The following is a 21,020-nucleotide window of genomic DNA, read 5'->3' as shown; positions in this document are numbered from 1 at the left end:
CAACCCGCCCCGCAATGAGCAGGGACACTGAATTTTAGATCTGCTGCCAAGTGAAATCACTGGAAGGCCCTCATTTGTTCCACCCAGTTGTGACTGGTGTCTGTGTGAGGAAGGGGATGTGTTGTGTTACTGAGGAAGGAGGAGAGAAAAGAACAGACTGTGGGTGAGCAAAGGGCTTGACTGTATTTCTTGAAGCTGTGGGTATAATGGAGCAGGAAAACAAGTATGTGTTATAATTGGATTTCTCTTGCTCTTTATTGTTAATGCATATGCATTCCCTCCTCTCCATGGCTCCCCTATATGAATTTTGCCGAAAAAAAGAAAAGCAGTCTGATTTTATGACTTGGGCAGTATTACAAATGTTTATGTCTATAGCAGACAGCAGAACATGTATTCGATGGAGCGTGAAAGACTGACTCATTACTATGAAGGCTGGATAGCTATAGGTGTCATCCTAGCAGTGGTGCTCAGAGACCCATCCTAGTTTTGCAATAACCGTTTTCTGCTAGCAACCCTCAGAAGAATGTTACTATCCTGATTTTACAAGAAAACAGGGAGTGTGTATTTAGACTGTTGAAAAATGAGACAGTTCTGTACTATTCCTCCTCTCCTTTCCTGCTTTGGGGATGGATCAGTTCTTGACCTGGCTTCAGTGAGCCCACACCTATCAACCCCCTAGCCATTACAGGTGGAGTATAGGAGGGCGATTTAATACCTGTCTGCTACAATATTTGGGCCAAGAGAATTACCTTCAGCTGTAACTGGGGTCTCTAACACCGGTCACGCAAGCTTAGGAGACTAAAGCAAAGGTGATGAGGATATTATGCCTGAATTCTGCAGCATTCAGATAGGTATTGGTGTGTATATTGGGGAGAGGAAAGGCTGGACTGCATGGTCATTGCCAGAGCTCTGGCAAGAGTATCACAAAAGAGAGGCATCCTCCTGAGGGAAAAACACCATATGGGAGTAAGCCTAAGTATATTATTCGGTCTAGTGGTAACAAGTATACATGGGATCCCTCAAAACGTCTCACTGCAGTTGTTACATAGATTCAGGAAGCGGCACACGCTGCCTGAGCAAAAGGAGACCTCTACAGGCAGGGTATTACCACAGCTATCTACATCAATTTGGCAGGAGAAAATACATCCAGCAGTTTTTTGTTATATTGATGCGGAAGTAGCAGGAAGGATGGGAAAAGCCTACCAGCTATCTTCATGTAGATTATAGCTGTTGGTGTGATATGTGTTAGTCTCTTGATACTCTTTCTTGCATCCACTTTCATCGTGTCCAGTACCTTCACTGAATTGCTCCTCTTGTTAATGTTGGCTCAGCTTACATATGAAGGGAAAGAATTCCCACTCACAGAATGAGAAGGTGACGGTGCTGAGCACAGTACAGGCACTGCAAGGAACGTAGCACTCTTGAAGCCCATTCTGCAGTAGCTCTGCTAGGATGGCAGCACAAGTTGAGATTTTAAATGTTTGCATTACTGAAGTGATCCTGTATGATTTTTGGAGCTGATATGTTGACAAAGGTGACAATTTTTAGGCAACATGGTGGTCCAAGTGAACGCCTGGTGTCTCTCTCTAGAGTCACTTACACAGAGAAGGGGGAGGTGAGATTGTACCAGTTACTTTCCTCATGCTAAATTATCTTTAAGACTCAAAGCTCACCTCAGAAATGAATCTTTCATGACTCACTGAAAGAAGAGAGGAAACCCTGTCTAAGATACAGGCACTGCTTCTGTCCCATGCTGTTTATCTGGGAGCCAATAGTCTCAATTTTCATTCTTGCTCATCCATTGGCCTTGAGGAAGTGCAGCAGTGAGTTACAATCAAGGGGCCACTTAGCAGGAGAGCTCTTTCAGAAACGCCCTACTTGAGATAAAGTTTCTGTTTCTTGAAGGTCAGAGAACTACTCTGCTGGATGGAGAGGCAGTCACGTATTCTAGTAAGCCAGCAATGTGGGGAATGGAAAGCAGCCTTGCATGTGTCCTCTCTCATTTGGCTATCATTTCATAGAGATCCCTATTTCCCCTTTACCCTGCCTGGGTGATGGGCCACCAGCATTCAGTGAAAAGAATGACTAAGAGGATCTTCACCCAGCTGCTGCCATGCCATGTCTACCTCCATACAGAACACTTCCCACACAGAAATATGCCCAGCATATGTAGTTCAGAATAAAGCACCATATGTATTGTTTCTACTGCTGTATATGCCATATACTTTATATTTCTGCATAATAAATATCTGTTTGCTGATACTGTAGGAAGGGCTGGTTATACAGTTTATTATAAAGGTTGCTTGAAACATATAAATCATAGTTATAAACTTACTATAAGTTGCATATAATACTAAATATTCAACCAGTTCATACTGGTTTTCCATACTTTATTTTTTTTCCTCAGGCTAAATTTTATTATAAAATGGTTTATCTGTTCAGAGAACAAGATGAGGAAAATAACATTTTAGCCACGTTAAAATGATTCTGTTGACTGGAAAGCTCTTTCCCCCTCTCCTTCATCTTAGCACCCAGTTGTCTCAGAATCATGCTCTCTGCAGGCCCCCTGGCCACCCTTTCCAGTGACTGTCTGACTTCAGAATAATACCAGTTCCCCTGAATTCACAGGGAGATTTGTACATGCATGTCTCCAGGGCTCTGAAGTAGAGGCTGAGCTTGCAACAAGCTCTGTGACTGAAGCCCAGCAGTTCCACAAGTCATTTTGAGTCCATTTTGAGGCCAGGCCCCTGTTGGGATGAGCTGAACTGCAAGGGGAAGCTTCCCAGACTGTGCAGCAGAAGCACAGTCTTGTTTTCTAAACAGAGCACTTGATTTTTCATGTGGAATGAAGTGGTTTAATGCATATAGATTTATTATATAGCATCTTCTGGCATAACTGCTTAGTATGTCCCCTTTTTGTTTCCTTTTCTGTGAATCGTTACATTTACCTGCATATGTGAAGTAAGTGGAGACATCTACAGATAAAGAAATACTGTGAATCATCATCATCAGTTCCTTTTATCTTAAATGGTAATTTAGGAGCTTTTGGGAAAGTCTCTTAATGTGCTCAGCATTTTGTAATTTGGTAACATTCAAAGTGATATTTTTTGAAGGTGATGATGAATGATTACACACTAAGGCCCCCATCCCCATGGTACTTCCGAAAGCATAAAGCTTCCATCAGTGCCACTACTGGGTTAATTACAGAAGTCAGACGCTGGGCCACCTAACAAGAACAGACTGAAACCCACCTACCAGAGAGCATTCATAGCCAGCTTGCCTCAGTCAGACAGCAAGAGTCAGGCAAATTCCTGATGCCACTCTTTGAAGATTGCTAGACCTCTCTTTCTACCTTGGCTCTTCCCCCCTGACACGTGCATACACACTCACACCCTCCTCCAGGCTCTGACAGAGTTGTCAGAGGGAAAGAATCGCACAAGCCCTTAGCAGGAGAGACACCTTCAACTGTCAGCCCAGCATTCCTTTCTGGAGCTGACAGCAAGGGTGTCTGGCTCAACAAAAGGCATAATGTGCTAGAGGTTACCAGCAAATGGAATAAAATCCTTTAAACCTCTACCAGGCACTGTTTGCAGTGGGATGCCCTTTGAAAAGCCTCTCACTTTCGGATCCACCTGCTCAGTTTGTGTCTGAATCCTTTTCTGCGCACAGAGAGGTTCTAACACTCAGCCCCACTGCCAGCTACTTGTGAAAGCCAGCTCTAAAATGGCTGATGGTGGAGGTGTCTGGCTGTGCTCAGCCGCAGGTCACACACAGGCATGCATTTCTGCCAACAGGGAGGTGAAACAAAATGAAGTAACCATACAGTCTGGGCAGTAGCTTCAAAAGCAAGCAAAGCTGTCAGCAGTCTCCAGCAGACCCTGATCATCAAAGGAGTGGGGAGCCCTCTTGGTGCAGTGGCTGTGTGGAGTAGAAGGATCTTTCATCTGATGCTCAGACCTTTATAAAACCTAAAGAACGGTAGCGCATGAGGAGCTCTGCTATGTGCCATTCCTTTTTTACAGCCCTGTCACACATATATAACTTCCCTACCCTTAACCGAAACCCCCCTCATCAGCCACGTCTTTGCTCTGCACTGAAACGGAAACACATAGGTCTAAAATGCTAAAGATCTCAAAGAGCTCTTGTTTCTTTACCAAACCCATAGCAAACAGTGAGGAGTATGAGAAGAGATTCATTATCACTTACCAAAGATTAGATTACCCAATTTGCTTAGAGATTATCAGATCAAAATCCAACATAGTCGATGGTATATGTCCTCAGCCCTCCCACTGTGACCTTTTAATGCATTGTAAACTGCTGAGAAAGTTATTTTAAATGTCTTTGGTGGTTGAAGGTAGGGATTTGTGGTACCTCTGCGTCACACAGCCTTTCATTAAAATGGCAGGGAATGATTCAGATCATGAGAGGAGGTTTTGTTTTCCAGTTTCTGGGATTTAGGAAAGTGCAGTCAGGAATTTGCATCACTGCTGTTACCAGTGGCATTGTCAGTAGACTATACGGTAGAGTAAATGAGCCTAAAGAAGGAAAGTAGTAGAAAGGATAATATGGATCCCCCAAAAACCCAGCCAAGAGGGTGTATACCAATGGTGAGTGGTCAGCGCTTGACACACGCCATTCCCGAGTAGGGGCCATTCTGCGGCAGGTCACTGGATCCCCAAGCAAGCTCACTGCCACTCACTGCCTTTACGCCTTGTCTTTACGCAGGACGGAGGATGCAGCTGCCCAGGAGATGTCGCCAAAGCGTTTGGTAAGGACAGCATACGGTGCCACCCGTCACACCCCGCGTGTCTCCAGCACCCTCAGCAGTGATGCCGGAGTCCATTTGACCCTGAATGTGTAATCAGCAATAGGTTACATTCGTCCCTGTGGGTGACTCTAGTGAAATTAATACACCAGACATAAATTTGCTCTTTGGACTAGACAGTCCAAATTCTGCAGTGTAAAACATACAGTGGTCGAAGTCCTATTTAGAAACTATCTGCCAGGTCTGCATGGGATACAGCCACTGGGACAGTAATACAAAGAAAACTGATAAGGGTTTCTTCTGAGTAGGGTTCAAAGATGCCTGTAACGTTGCCAGACCTGGCTGACCCCGACCTTGAATGGATGAAGAGATGGTGGAATGTGTGTTGGACAGAAGAACAAAACAAAAAGGCAGGCCACATCCCTGGAGATGTTCTTGGGATCAGCTGTCCACTTGAAGAGATGAAATTTTATTTATACTGTATCCCCTAGAGCTGAGCCGATGTCTAAAACATCTAAGTTAATAATTAACAGATCTTGCTCTCATGCCAATAGTTTCAGTGAATTGCTTGCACCAGCTTTTGCTGATAGGGAGTTTAATCTGTGAGTATTTTCTGTTGGGCATGAAAGTTACACTGGGGGGGTTCAAGGTCAGGATTGTCACTTAGCCATAACCTTGTTACAGCAGTGTATGTGAACTAGGCACTAAATGCATCCTGGGCTGACAGGATATTTAAGGACACTCCCCCGCTCTCCAAAATGCCAGACCCTTTGGAGACGTCACAGTGGGGTAATAACCCAGAATACAGTGGGACAGCACAGTCTGTCACTGGGATTTCAGGGTGGTACAATACAAGAGATACTGCATTATGATACAGCATGTCTTCTTGGCAGGAAGCTTTGCAAGTATGGGAAGCCGGGGCAGGCCTAAACTCAGATTACAGACCTGCCAAGAAAAACTCTGGGCCTGCTGGAAAGGTTGAAACTAAAATCTGTCCTTTAAGTTTGCAAACAGCTCTCGTTTTTAGACAGGTCAGATGACAAGGGAGACTTAATTAGAGAATTTTAAGCAAAGCTGTGGAGTGATTGCTACCAGCAAGGAATCTGGTCAGTCACAGGATTTCACATCACCCTTGTGTTACCCAGTGGGTGATGTGATGTAGGGAATAGATACTGCCAGTTGGGTGATTCTGACATAGCTGAACAGTGGCATCCACCCTCTTTGACAACAAGATTATGTTAAAAAAACCCCAACCTCGCATCAGCCCAGCCCGCTCTGACATCATACTGCCTGCAAGTGAGGCCTTTGTTCTGCCTGACTGTCTCTGGCTCTGCAGCTTGCCCAGTTCTTGCTGGAGTTGTTGTTGTCGTGAGCTTGTGAACAGAAATTGCGACCTCACTGCATTCCCAGCTGCCTGCACAGAAACCTGGCCCATGGAAAAGGTCTTTCTTCAACAAGAACATTTCCAGAAGTTAGAACAACAGGAAGCAACTTCAAAGTATTTTAAATGTTTTCCTTTGTGATGTTTATAGCAAGTCTGAAGGGTCCTTGTAATCTTTTTTGGCTAGCTGAACAGAAACTTGCTTGAAACCTGTGAAAGGGCAGATTCTGGCCTTGCTGATTGTCAGGAGGTGCTGGGATTCACAGTGGTGTGTGTTTGAAGGCTACCACAGGTTGTCCCTGGTACAGAGGAGCATCAGAAAACAGAGATTATACAGGCAGTAGTTCTACACTGACAGTAGCTTAGACAGATCATTCTGACCTGTGTGTCACAGGGCTGGAACTGATAGAGAGTACCCTGAGGCAATAAACTTACCATATCTGGTTATGTATAGTTGAGATAGACAACACTGTGGACATCTGACTAGCTGGAGCCAGGTGTGCATTTGTCAAAGGTGGGTGGCAAAATAAGCTTCTAGATAAAGTTATTACTGTCAGTGTTTATTGAATGCTGTTGAGGTGATTGGCTATGCGAGCCACGTAGAAGATAGCCTCCATGCCCAGCATTTACAAGCCAAAGCCTTGATACTGATACTGAATTGTCTAGCGCAGACCTCTGTGCTTGCTGAGAGTCTCTTGTGGGAGGGAGTTACATAAATATATTGGATAGCAGATAAAACACACAGATGTACAATTTTACCTGGAGATGTCGGCCTGGACAAAGCATGGACAAGAGACCCAAAGAGGACTTTTTGTTAAAGTGATTATACTGTCTCTCTTTGGTGGATCATTGTAAAGTCTTCATGAAAGGGATTTTGAGGTGTTCATTATAAAGCAGTGACAAAGCAGCCATTTGAATCATAAAAAGTGTGACGGAGTCCCAGATGTGGAGACTAGCATTGAAAAATGGCTAAAGATGTGACTGGAGGAGACAAGTTCATGGGAGTAGAGTGGATGGAGTGCAAGTGAAGAACAATGAAAAAGATGCTTGAGAAGCTTTCCAAGTGGAAAGTGACACCACTGACTGGTGTCAGGAATCAGAGGCAGATTTGGCATTTTGACAGAGAGGAAACAAGGTAGAAGCCTATTTAAAAAGGCAAGGAACAGAGAAGCACTGAAGGTGGGGGGCAAAAATGCCAGGAGCGACAGATACTGTAGGAGAGACTGCTGCAATTCTGGAACTGCTGGATGGGAACCTGGCATGGATTTGGTAAACTGAAGATGTCACTGCCATCAGGGTATTGGAGAGATGTAGGTTGATCAGAAAGAAAAGAGGTGCTTTGATGCAGGAATGAGAGAAAGCATGAAAGAACTTTGTGTTGGGTTCTCAGATGGTTCACATTAACTGCACCCTTGGAAAAGCTGATAACATGAACACATTTCTCAATGCCCCAGGGAGGCACTACTGTCTCCTTTTTTAAAGATGAGAAGCCAAAGCACAGAAATACTAAGTTCAGTTGCCTGAGGTCACATATATTTTTGTGACACAGCCAGGAACAGAATGTGCCTTTTGAATCCTACGCCAGCATCTTTAACACAATACTGCTGTTTCTTACAGCAGTGGTGAGAAGAGGTGCAGGAGAAGAGAAGGAAAAGGAAGGAAAAGTCATGTGGAAAAGTCAGCTCGGGACATATACTGGTTCCAAAATATACCTGACATATTATAGTGACTTTTTTTCCTGTTTTCAATAGCTGTGTGTGTCTACCTACTGTTGCAAAGGCTTGCTGGCTCAGCTGGAGCACAGGTGAATGTTGATTCCAGGGCCAGCTGTGGTCCAGGAAAACTTTAGCTGCATCTGCCTGGAGGGCTGCCTAGGCTACAAATCCAGGCTGACTCCATCCAGCTGAATTTGTGCAGAGACAATCTGGTTATCAGCAACTTGTATTATAAGGCATACAAAAGACGTCTGAGGGACTCCATCCAGATCCAGCAGAACTGTGTGAGTACTGCAAGATTGGGCTGGCGTCAGCACACATATTCTGTTAACGGCTTGAAAAAGAAAGCACTGTGAAATGTGAATGAGCAATATCAGGCCAGATACAGCATAGGCCTCGAGGGGGAAGTCAGTGCATTGAAGTGGCATTGTGTAGAAACAGGAAGAGTCTAGCAACCTCTGGGTGAGCTACTGGTATGCTTGTACGCAACGTACCCCATGACATCTAGGGGGCTGTTACCAGGTATTCCCAGTCCCCCACAACCTAAAATAATAGCACGTTGTCTATCTGTACTTGGAAATTAAAGACTACAGCTGGGTGTTGCAAACAACACCAATGCTTCTGGTTGTACAAAACCCCATGCATAAGTAAAGAAAGACCGTGCTAAAAACTACAGCCTCCTGGTTGGATGTTAACTGGTAGAAAAGTAGTGGAACAGACTTGAAACTTTCAGACATCTTGCAACACTGAAGCAGGGTGGAAAGTTCTGGAGGGCGTTAGAAAAGTATATTTAATATGGGCTTGTCATTCCTGGAGCTGCAGGGCAGTAAGCATGTGTCATTCCAATGTTTAGACGTGCTGCATCTGCTGTAACATAGCTCCTCTCTTCTGGAAGAGCTTGATGAATTATGTTGTAGTTTGCACAAGTTGGATGAGTTTCAATCCTGTAATTCAAACATATTTGCTTTCCTCCCAAAATATGCAGTCAAAAGAAAAATAATAAATAGGTACTTAAGTGCACAGGAACCAAAATTCTGTGATTCTGAAGTGTAGATTTCATGTGACTGTTTTGCATTAATAATTTGGAGGCTGTGAGACCCACAACCAGAGCACTAGAATTGGGAATCGGGAGATAGTATTGACAAGGCAAAGAGTCCAGAGTGTCCTTTGGCAGGCCTTTGACTTGTTTAAATGCTGCCTTTGAAACCTTGACCCCAAATACATCCCTCCTTCCTCATGTTGTTTTCTTCCACCCATGAAGAAGACATCAGCTAGATTTCCCAGGGTCCTTATTTTTTGCAAAGGTGGAGCAAGATTGCACCAGGTAACAACAGGAGCTCCCCACCAGTAATTGAGAATGTCTTAAAGGATGAGCTTTCCCTTCCTTTTTGGCAGGTTAATAGTAGTATCAGATGTGAGTCAAACTGAGGCTTTAAGACTCAGCCATCTGAAACAGGAGAGCTCAGGAAAAATCTGCCAGGTAGCTGGCGTGATAGGACATCTGAATGGGTGCCTGGCTATGCATATTGCTTGTGATGTGCTCAGCGGTTTTGCACAAGCCTCATTTTTAATAGCTGTTTACCACGGACATACTGTTCCTTTCAAACAACAACCAGGCAAAGGGAGGTGAGGTCAGCAGAGCAGCTGGGTGCTCTGCTCCCAGGCATTGCTGCTAGGTCTGCTCTTTGGCAAAGGGATGGAGGGAGGGATCTGGCCTTTATAAATCAGTGCACACTCCACTGTTGTCATGTATTCTAAAATCAAAATATTCCCGAGTTCAGGTTTGTTTACTTTGCTTTTAAACAGATGGCAGAAGCTGAGCAGATTTGATAATGATTTCACTTACTCTTCAGATTTCAAGGTCCAGGGCTGTTGTTTGGATAGTGACAGAAATCAGAGCAAATCCTAATGCCAGACTTACCTAGCCTGCAATCTCCCAAGAGTTCGGACATGTTCATAACAGGTTGGGGTTAGTTCAGGCTCATCTGCTTTCTATGAAGTGAGGTTTATCACCTTGTTCTTTTGCCAGTTCTGGGAACAAGCTGGGCAGAGGGGAGGCCTGTTCTGACACATCCACACTGAAGAAGCAGAGAATCTGAACAGTAAAATGCTTTGTTTCAGGGATGGGTCACCACAGGCTCATGAAAGAGTAAAAGCCAAGCTTTTCCAAGCAAGACTAGGTATGCCAAAATATCACAGGAGGAGCTGCTGGTGGAATAGTTCCAGCCCAGCTGGAAGTGCTGGAAATCACAGCAGAAAATCAAGAGTGATTCCAAAAACCTTCTTCCTGATCTTATTCCCAGTGGAACTGATTTCATGATTTGCAAAGCCTGGGGAGATGGACAGACTGAATAGGCATGACTGAGTATTCAGTGTTGTTATTCAGTATCTGGAACATATTTAGGAGTTGTAGCTATGGGTTAGACCTTCTTTGCAGTGCATGCTGAGAACCACAGAATCTGGGGTGGTGGTCCTTGGCCCAGAGTTTTTAAACAACAGGAACCAAATGCAGACTCTTCCAGATCTCTTTGACAAGGGATCACCCAGACCTACACTGAACACATATGGCTGATGGACTTGAAAAATCCATAATTTCATTTAAAAATCTGCTAGTTTTATGTCAGTGTTGGGAGGAGTACATTGCATTCATGACTATGCCTTCCTTCAGGGTACATTCCCACTCACAGCTTGTAGCCTAGAAAGGTCTTGAAGCAGGAGCTGCCCTCTCCTCTGTACATCATTGAGCTCAACAGGTCCCAGCCCTGTGATTAAGGCTTTTGAGTACTGCAGTCACAACAGTAGTTAATAAGGAACTGTGCTCAGATACTATTATGAAGTAAAGGGCTAAAACTGAATTTGAAAATAAAGAGTGTGGGGTGGAGTAGAATAATCTATATCTTTGTCATCACAACAGAAAAGATTTCTTTCCATTTAAAATGCCAAAGAAATACAATTCAGCATGTGTCAGTTCTTCAGTAAAGCATTTCTTCCAAGTTTGCTATGTCTATTACAGGAGGGGACTCTGTACCAAACTATTTAGGGCTGGCTATTGTTTTTGGAGGCCACTATGTTCTTGCTTTGTCTTTCACCCTTATCTGCCTTCCCTGCTTTCTTACGTGTCACTTTGCTGATCACAGGAGCTGGTGCCGATTTTGTCATGCTCGGAGGAATGTTTGCAGGCCATGACCAGTGTGCTGGAGAGATTATGGAAAAGAATGGCAAGAAGGTGAAACTCTTCTATGGAATGAGCTCTGATACAGCCATGAAGAAGCATGCAGGAGGGGTTGCTGAATACAGGTATGAATTCCACACAGGAGCAGTTGCAGTGAGCCAGCCAGTGACTTCTGGAGTGGAATTGTGCAAAAGGCATCTGTTGGAAACAGGCCCATGCCTCTATTTCCATTTAGGAAGCTGTTACCAACACTTACGGCAGCAGATCTGAGGGAGGGATGACATCAACGGGGAGACAGGGAGAAGGAGCTGGGGGTGGCTAGCTGAGAGCAAACGTGATTCACTCGGTTGCAGCCAGTGCAGTGTGCTGTCACTGCAGCACTAGATGCGTGGTCTGGGAAGTCATTCAGTGCCGTTCTGACTTACGGGTCTCTGAGGATGTGTATGAATTAAATGCTGGAACGTGGCATACCAGGCTGCAGTTTCTGGCCCTCTGCTTGTCCAGGTTGGGTGTCTTGTTGGTGTATGGGTTCCCAGCTGGCTCACATGCTCCCTTCTGTTTGCAAAATGTGTGTGCCTGGAGAATGGGTGAAGCTCAGCTGGGGTTTTCCCAGCATTGAGTTGAGTTACAGCTGTAACTGATGAGGGCCCAGGACCTCCAAAGCACTCTCAGTCACAGCTGGTAGTCCCAGGACTCCCTCCTGCATTTGCGGGGCGGTCTTCATAGGCAGCAGAATCCTGCTGTACAGATTTTCCATCCCTTTTTGTGTAACACAGTACCAGAGTAGCTCCAAATCATGCAACATGCGGGAGCTTGGGTTTTGAGCTAAAATCCTCAGGGGAGAGGAAAGGAAGGCAGGCTTTGCAATGGAATCTCTTTTCCATTGCTATTTTACTCTGAAAAGTCATGAGAATTTTGACTTTTTGAAAAAGCAGATGACTCCAAAAAACCTCTGTGTCTTTTCTCTTATGAGTGGTGGGTATAGTCACTGCCCTTAAAAAACATGGTTCTTGCATACTTCGTTAGAGAATGTTACCTGTCTTACAGTATACACTGGTTTATTGAGGGGTTTCTTTTGATTCTTCTCTTCTGCTGGGGTATATTCAGGCAGTGGTCCCATCTGGTAAACTGCTGTTTGTAAGAGTCTCAGAGCCAGTGACCTTACCTACTGTTCCAGACATTCAGGATTCATGGGGTTTGTTGGCCTTGTCTGCTGCAACTACTCCAGTATGTGGGTTTTTCCCAACGTGTCCAGCTGGTACCATGGATAAGAGCTGCAGCACTGTGTAGGTGACAGTACAGAACGTAAAGCAGAATGCGGTCCACAAAACAAAGTGGAATTCACACTTTGACACAGAGACATGCTGATAGGATGATGACAACCCCAGCCAGAACACTAGGTAGAAAACATCTTTGATCCCACCTCCTGTCCTTCATGCTGACATTGGCTGTTGTGGTGATTTTCTTTGACACTTCTAAAGAGTTAAAATGCACCATAAAAATGTGCACTAGTTCACCTAGAACTTTACAAAGTGGTAAGACACAGCCTACTTCAGAGCATTTACACCTGTCTCCTTTGGCCTAAATCATGGAATCGTAGAATCACAGAATGGATTGGGTTGGAAGAGACCTTTAAAGGTCATCCGGTCATCTAGTCCAGCCCCCTTGCAATGAGCAGGAACATCCTCAACTAGATCAGGTTACTCAGAGCCCCGTCCAGCCTGACCTTGAATGTTTCTGGGGATGGGGCATCTGCCACCTCACTGGGCAACCTGTGCTGGTGTTTCACCACCCTCATTGTGAAAAATTTCTTCCTTAGATCTATTCTAAATGTACCCGTTTTTAGTTTAAAACTGTTACTCCTTGTCCTGTTGCAACAGGCCCTGCTAAAAAGTCTGTCCCCATCTTTCTTATAAGCCCCCTTTAAGTACTGAAAGGCTGCAATAAGGTCTCCCGGGAGCCTTCTCTTCTCTAGGCTGAACAACCCCAACTCTCTCAGCCTTTCTTCATAGGAGAGGTGTTCCATCCCTCTGAGCATTTTTGTGGCCCTCCTCTGGACCCGCTCCAACATGTCTATGTCTTGCCTGTGCTGAGGGCTCCAGAGCTGGATGCAGGACTCCAGGTGGGTTCTCACCAGAGCAGAGCAGAGGGGCAGAATCATCTCCCTTGACCTGCTGGCCATGCTGTTTTTGATGTGGCCCAGGATACAGCTGGCCTTCTGGGCTGCAAGCACACATTGTCGGCTCATGTCCAGCTTTTCATACACCAGTACCCCCAAGTCCTTCTTGGCAGGGCTGCTCTCCATCCCTTCATACCCCAGCCTGTACTGATACCAGGGCTTGCCCCAGCCCAGGTGCAGGACCCTGCACTTGGCCTTATTGAACCTCACAAGGTTCACATGGGCCCATTCCTAAAGCTGGTCCAGGCTCCTCTGGATGGCATCCCATCCCTCAGGCATATCAACTGCACCACTCAGCTTGGTGTCATCTGCAAACTTGCTGAGGCTGTACTCAATCCCACTGTCTATGTCATTGATGAAGATACTAAATTATTGTGAGCTCCTACACTACAATAATAATGGAGACTAAGGAAAGCTAATGGTAGACATTGTGTGAGACAGACCTGGAGACAAAGTCATTAGCTTTCCTGGTCTGGTAGAAAAACCAAGCTCATTAAAAAAGAAGCCTATGTAAAAATGGGGAAATAGAGCTTGTGGTTGCTGCACTTACCTGATTGTGCCTACTACTTTCAGTAGGTTCAGTACTACTTTCTGAGGAAGACTTCTGAAGAGAAGAAAATCAGTTGGACATAGGGATGAGAGATGAGAGTAAAGAGTTTTTCAAGGGAAAAAAAGCTTGTGATGAGTTTTGGCAAGTTCCAAGGGCATTTGTTTTTGCAGGGGAAAAAAAAAAAAGATATTTCTTAAAAAGCAAAAATATACAGTGAATACTGTAGTTTGAGAAGAACATGTACATCCTGGCAGACTCCTAAAGCCAGGATTTTTCTGCATCTAATAGGATGAGAAGGGGACAGCAATACCTTTACCTTCTGCCTGAGGAGGGCATACATGTCTGTCTTGAGTGGAATGTACTCCTCCTACTTTACCTGAGCCTATGTATGTCTTTCTGGGGCTCAGATCAGAAGCTAGTGACGAATGTGCAGGGGATTTTTTTCTTGATGTCATATGGGTCTGCATCTGTACCAGTTAAAAGCACTGCTATCTGCAGTATACCTGGCTACACTGAGGACAGCCAGCGGATCGCTTAGGGGAGCAATGCACATGACTGGCTTTCCACCTGGTTGACCTTCAAGGCTCTTTTGGCACTGCAGGTTCAGTATGCATTTGCTTTCAAAGCACAACTGTTTATTTGCAGAAGAAAGAGCTGCACAAGTGTCCCTCTGCATCTGAGACAAGCTGAAATGATGCACCAGAAACATGTGCTGCATACCTCTGAGCTTTGATTCACTCTGCTTTCATATGCCAGTTCCCAGAAGCACCATACAGTTTGGGGGCTTTTTTTGTCCCTCAGCAAATCTGCTTGTCATCAAAGCCTCTGAAAGAATGGTCTGGGTGGACAGCACTAGTAATTATCTCATGATTTAAAAGTGGCAGTTGCCAGCTACACAGAGGTGCTGGCACTCTTTTATCTGAATTACAAGAACTCACTGTCCTTTGCTACCTTGTGTCAGCTGGAGTATGGGAAAGGCCTGATGCTGGTCAGGCATGTAGTTAACTGGCAGCTCCCTGAGAGATCACAGAGCAGCCCAAGCATGCTGCATGGATCTCAGTGCAACATAGTCATTTAGGGCCTGGCCACGACAGAGCTGGTGAAAGCTGCAGGAAAAGTTTCAGAAAGCTTGCTGTACCAGTGGGCCACAGGACTAAGGCAGCTGTTAAATTCTGCTCCACCTAGTTAGGTGTGTGTGTGATCTGGCAACAAAACTTATCGCCAGCAGGAGAATTAATTGACACTGGTCCCCCTTAAAAAAGAGATAAAGTGCAAGTATTTTGTCTTGTAAGAGTAAAGGATGTACAGAAAGGCACTGTATTTGTCTCAGTCTAGATAGACCCTTTCAATTCCTTATGGGCAATACTACACAAATTTTGCTTGACTCGTAGCTGTATTTTTATTTGCATCCTGATGTTAGAGTCCCCAGGGCATCAAGTTCTGAAACCTCTCAGCAACAAGGGAGCAGAAGCACAATCCAAAATTTTTAGTCCCTGTTGAGATACTGCCTTTTTGTGCCATAGCAGGAGTCCCCCAGTCTACTGCTAGCTACAACAGCTCCAAACACTGAATTTGTAAGCCTCGGCTGTTAACTGTGAAGGAGACGATTCTCATCTTGTTCATGTTGCAGCCACAATGCAGAGCTGGCTACCCATACCAGCTTTGGTCTTGGTCTTGCCTGTCCCAGCATGAGTGTCACTGTGTCACTGTGGTTTAAAAATAGCAAGTGTTAGTTACCCAGCACTGTAAATGTACTGGGCATTGAAGGGATGACAGGAAACAGGGCAAGGCTTTGCTCTGAATTACGCTTATAAGAAAAGTTACAGGAAGTTTAGTCACCTACTAGTTCAGCTTATGGCAAACTTGAACCAAAAGGGTTCCAAGCCAGCATTTTAGATGCTGGATACCCCAAACAGGTCAAGTCAGTGGGGCTTCTTTATATAAAGCATTTAAAAAGCCCAGCTGTAAGTCTGTATCAGTGACCCCATTAAGCTGTTTTGTCTTTAAAAGCTGTTTTGTCTTGGCATTTAACTTTGTCTTCTCAAAATTACACATTTTGGCTGAAGAACCTGAGCCTACAGCAGAGAGTTAAATTAAAATTGACACGTAAGGTGGGATGGCTGTAGCAGGGAATAAAGTCATGAGAGTAATTGTTTTTGTAATGAATTTGTCAAGTTGATCCCATTTAATTTTATATGAAATCTGTGTACCCGGTTTCATTACTTTTATGTCATTTATATATCGGTTTATTTTTAGATTTTTACCTCCTTCCACAAAGAACATGGATCAGAGCATGGGAATTTCTGAAAGTCAATTATTAAAGGTTTTTTAATGGGAGAAAAGAAATAAGGCAAGCAGGAACGGAGACTGCAGTATTGATCAGTTAAAGCCAATTGCTTTTGTTAACCCTTTTGAGATTTCTCAGGTTTTGTGTGAATGCCACAGTTCTGCTGTGGTCACTCAGCAATTCACAGCTGCTACTGGGCTTTGGCACTTTATACTAACTGTGGGGTGGAGTTTGGGCTGCAGAGACAGAATAGCACCCGCAGCTGGCTGCTACTTAGTGTCTTTTTCTGTATCCCAAATGATAGCTTGGGAGACCTGTCCCAAATTCCTGCCATTTCTTAAATACTCCACTCATAAGGGTGCCTCATGCTGGGGCAGCGTGACCCCCTTATCCCAACCCACGTTTTTCTGGGCTGACAGAGCACCATCACATGTGCTCCACCTCATCCACCCTGCCAGGATTCCCACCCACCGAGTGCATCCGTCCATGACCGCAGCAGGCTTGAGCTGGCCAGGAGTTACGGGGTGCACCACAGGTTGGACCCTGTGCAAAAAGCCTAAAGCAAATAGTTCTTCCTTTCTATTCAGCATCCAGTGGCTATTGAGAGACATAGACTCTCTGCTGAAATCATCTGAACACACCTTTCCCAGCTGTTGGGAGTCCCAGTTGCTCCATCTTCACCTTTCTTTTCTGAGAAAGGGTTAGTTTCAGGTCATAACTCCAGGAGAGATGTCAGAGCTGCAAATCCCTCAGTGGTTCCTGCTGACTTGCTTATACAGCCCTCTGCCAAGTGCACCAGCTTTTGTGACACCCCTTGTAATACGTGCAAGGCCTGTGCGCAGGTGTTTGTTGCTGGCAAAACAGTCTCAACTTGGGGATTTTTTTACTTAGTTTCATTTATTGCCAAGTAACAAACTTCTAATCATTGTTGGGTAATTAAACAACTACGTAAGTAAACACCTTTCCTCCCACCTTTTCCAGACTCCATTTAAGCCAGACACTTGTCTTTGCCCTTCCATCTCTCAGCTCCCCTTACTTTCACCACAGGTCCCACTCTGTCCCAATTCCTTCAGTGAGGAAGGGGGTCGCACAGGACGTTGTGGTCATGTGTGTAATGGCTTCTCTCTGCCACTCCTTCTTCTTACTCTGCCTGCTCCATCGTGTGTCGCTCACAGCCACAGTCCCTTCGCAGCTGTCCCTGCTCTAGCATGGGTCACCCAGGGACTACCAATCCCTTTGGGAGTGCACACCTTTGGCATGGAGCACCTCCTTTTGAGAGTGCAGCTCCAGCTGCATGTCTCTGCAGGCATGTCCAGGTGTGTCTCCTCTTCCAGTGGTTGCCACTGGTTCTTAAATATGCTTGAGCAGAGGTGTCATCTGCTCCACTGACTGGCTGAAGTTTTGGTGGCTCACACCATTTTCAGAGCCAGATGGAACCGTCTCTGTGACCAGCATGAAGCAGATCATGGCCTTCACCCATACAGGTCACACCAGCAGCCCTTGCTACCCAAACTCTACCATATACGCCCAACACAGCACCCATATTTGTAACAATTAGGTGCTTATATGTAAATTAACAGGGTGCTCTTGCATTAACAAATTGGGCATTCATGCATGTACTAACCGGGTGCTTGGGCATAAATTATTTGGGCACTCATGCATGAACTAATTGCATGCTTCTGCAAAAATTATTTGGACATCATGCATAAATTAATTGGACACTCATGCATGAATTTACTTAGTGCTCATGCATGAGCTAATTTGGCACTCACACAAGAATGCAGTCACCCCAGCAATTTACAGCCTGTGTGGCACTCCTCACCTCTGCAAAAGCACATATCGAAGAACTCTTTGAATGTTAATACATTATGAACTCTTCCAACATCATCACAATCTTAATGTGTATCAGTTATAAACTCCACTCTTCTTCCCTTTGGACCAAACAGTTAGGGATTAATACTGTAACAGTACAGTTACTAAAATGTCACTTCTCCATCCTGGGCACCACATTACAGGGGTTAACATCACAGTTTGGTGATATACCCATCACATGCCGCACCCCTGGACCAGACTACAGCAGTTAAGAGTGCAGCAAAATTCCACCCACTCTCCTGTGGGAACCAGATGACAAGACTCATCAGCATGGTCTGGGCGACATGTTATCTGTTACAAACTCTACCCTTTCTCCCTGAGGACTTAATTGGGTGTTAACATTAACACAGCCTGAATATGTACTCATCACAGACTTCACCCCCTCATCCCTGTGGACAAGACTACAGAGGTTAGTATTATAACAATCTGAGCACGTGCTTATTACAAACTTCGTGCTTTGTTTCAGCAAAATACATAACCAAGAAAACCCCAATAGTTTGAATATATACCTGTTACAAACTCCACCCCTCACCCCTATGGACAATCTGAATACTTGATACAAATTTTAGTACTTGTCCCTTCAAAACAACCAGCCAAGAACATAACAGCCATTCAAGTTACTGTGCTTTAGCATAAAAGCGTATGATTAAGATCATACGATTAACACCACTGTTGAAGGTACCAGTAAGGTCATGAATTCAGTCTCTGTAGGGCTTCATTTACATTCAAAATGGGGGGCTGAACAGTGTTCACATGCAGCAGTGTGGGCATGTCCCCATTTGGGGAGTAAGATAACACACCAAACAGCTTCACTGTCTTGGCGCTTGCTCCACAGCCATAACAACATTAGCTGAGCTCTGACCCTTTTGCTGTGCTTGCAGTTGCTTAATCCACAGCTCTAGATTTTTGTCCTGCTTCCATCTTATACTCCTCCTTTTCCTTCTGGAACATCTGTTATTCCCAGCATGTAGGGTGGGAGCATGGAGAGTTTTCAGCCCTTTTTGACACTCTTTTTTCAAGGATGGACATAAAACGGGATTTTCTGTGGAGCTAATCTCACACCTCTCTTCCAGCATGCTTCCTGCAGTACGGTATCTATAGGTCACTCCTTGATCAACAGGACATCCCACCAGTTTAAGAGATGATACAAGAGGAGCATACATGGTACATACATTTTCCATTGGCTGCTTATTACAGTGTTTATTTAAGAGTTTCAGGAAGAGTCAATTACTCACCAGAGGTAGGGAGATTAATCGTGGTTCCTTATACACATGGCACATTAACACTTCTGCTTTATTGTCTCCCTAGGGCTTTGACCTCACATTTAAACTAACAGAATGAAATATAGGCAGGCTTACACTTGAAGTACCTCCAACACAGCCGTTGTTGTTAATGATTTGCAAATGGGGCCTCCAAATAGGCATGCCCTTTCATTCTTGCACTATCCCCTAGACAACTTGTTTAAGGAAGAAGTAAATAAAAACACATTTACAACAATGACAGATCCCTGCCGTGATTTCTGCTTCCATGTTGTAGGGGAAAGCAATTCCCTCTCCCCTCCGCATTTTTCTTAGACCCACCTTCCCAAGGTCTACCTCTCCAAAGGAGCTAGCATGCCGTGCAGAACAAGCTTGCTCTAAAGCCTAGTGAGATCAGCTGGTGATTGGGGAACTCCATTGCAGGAGGAATTGCTGAGCATGAGGCTGGAGAAAGCTGAGCGGGAAGGAGTGAAAGTTACTTACTTGGATTCTTCCATCGTGTAACTCTTCAGATGCACTTTTGGGAACAGTCCAGTCTGTGCTGGCATGTGCCCATACTTGACAGTATTCACAGCACTGCTATTTTTTATAGCCTTTTTGCTTGGCTCTGAACTGTGCTAGCTCACCTTTTAGCTTCAGGGGACAGCTCTGCAGTGGGTTTCTGTAACAGGTTTCCCATTCCACCTCTGTGGGCTCTGGAGAATCAGGCTGGTAAGAGGCAGCCGGTGCTTTTCAGTGTGCATCAGGTCAGTAACACGGGACAGAGCCCAAGGGCTATGAAGCCTCTGTCGAGCTGTGCTGAGTGGTGCCTGCTCAGAACCAGCTCCAACATTTCTGTAAATTGCCTGAGCCTGGCCATTCCTTATACTTTGAAGCTTGCAGCTCTGAAGGTCAAATTTACCTTTCAGTAAACTTGGAAGCTTCACTTGCTTGTAGGCAGATGGTGGAGGGGAGGAAGGGGCAGATCTGTAAATACATTCATGGAATATTGGGCCATCTACAAGATTTGTCTGCTTCTAGGTCCCAGTAATGGTGATGACCGGAGTTGAGGCATTTCAGTGCTTGAGAGCACCAAGCAGCAACAGGGAAGCAAGCAGTAAAGCTGGGGAACGTTTGTAAACCACAGCATGCAGAGTATTAAGCTCCACATCGCTCCAGTAAACACACTACTATGTTTTGCATCTAGACATAAATGCAGTAACCTATCTCTTCTCCAGGGCTTCAGAGGGCAGAACTGTGGAGGTACCTTACAGAGGGGACGTGGAACTCACCATCCTGGATATCCTTGGGGGGCTGCGCTCCACCTGCACCTACGTGGGAGCTGCGAAACTCAAGGAACTGAGCAGGAGAACAACATTTATCCGGGTCACCCAGCAGCACAGCCAGGTCTTCTCTTAGCCCAGGACAGGGGTCTGGAGACAGAGGGGTGCGGGAGAGGAGCAGGAAGGGCTGCTGTTTTGTTTTGCTTGCTCTTCCATGTTGTGTTAGTGGCAAACTCTCCCCTCTCTCAGAATGGCAGGGTCATAGCCATTGGAGGGGCTATGGCTGGGATGTGGAAGGGGAAGGTTGTGTTATTAACACAGTGCCATTGGTTCAAAATGCAATAGCGTCATCTTTTATTGTTGTGCCTATTTTATCTTTTAATCAACATTTCTTTTCCTGTTTTTTCCCCCCTCTGGTAAATAGCTGCTGAAACCTCAATTAACAAGGAATTAGCTTGTACAAACATGGCTGTTAATGCCTGCACACATACACACATTCCCTTTTTTAAGACTGGCCTGTCCGCAAGCACCGCCTCTCTCAGGGCACCCTCCAGAAATTGTAGGCTGGGAGAGAAAAA

General features: G+C 45.0%; 1 protein-coding gene across 1 annotated transcript in view; it reads left to right on the top strand.

The window, feature by feature from the left end:
• The window catches only part of GMPR (guanosine monophosphate reductase), a gene marked incomplete at both ends in the record, with an annotated part of 44,672 nt that extends 24,094 nt beyond the window's left edge, over positions 1–20,578 (top strand). Inside the window, 3 exons of the mRNA XM_081996694.1 lie at positions 4,726–4,768; positions 10,999–11,158; positions 20,398–20,578. Coding sequence (XP_081852820.1) covers positions 4,726–4,768; positions 10,999–11,158; positions 20,398–20,578 — 384 coding nt within the window. The remainder of the gene's footprint in view (positions 1–4,725; positions 4,769–10,998; positions 11,159–20,397) is intronic.
• Between the last annotated feature and the right edge of the window lie 442 nt (positions 20,579–21,020).

Source organism: Phaethon aethereus (genome assembly GCF_964289735.1).
Source record: "Phaethon aethereus genome assembly, chromosome: 2".
Classification (NCBI taxonomy): Eukaryota; Metazoa; Chordata; class Aves; order Phaethontiformes; family Phaethontidae; genus Phaethon; species Phaethon aethereus.
Note: the sequence above shows the minus strand (reverse complement) of the source record. Positions and strands in the feature narration are given on the sequence as shown.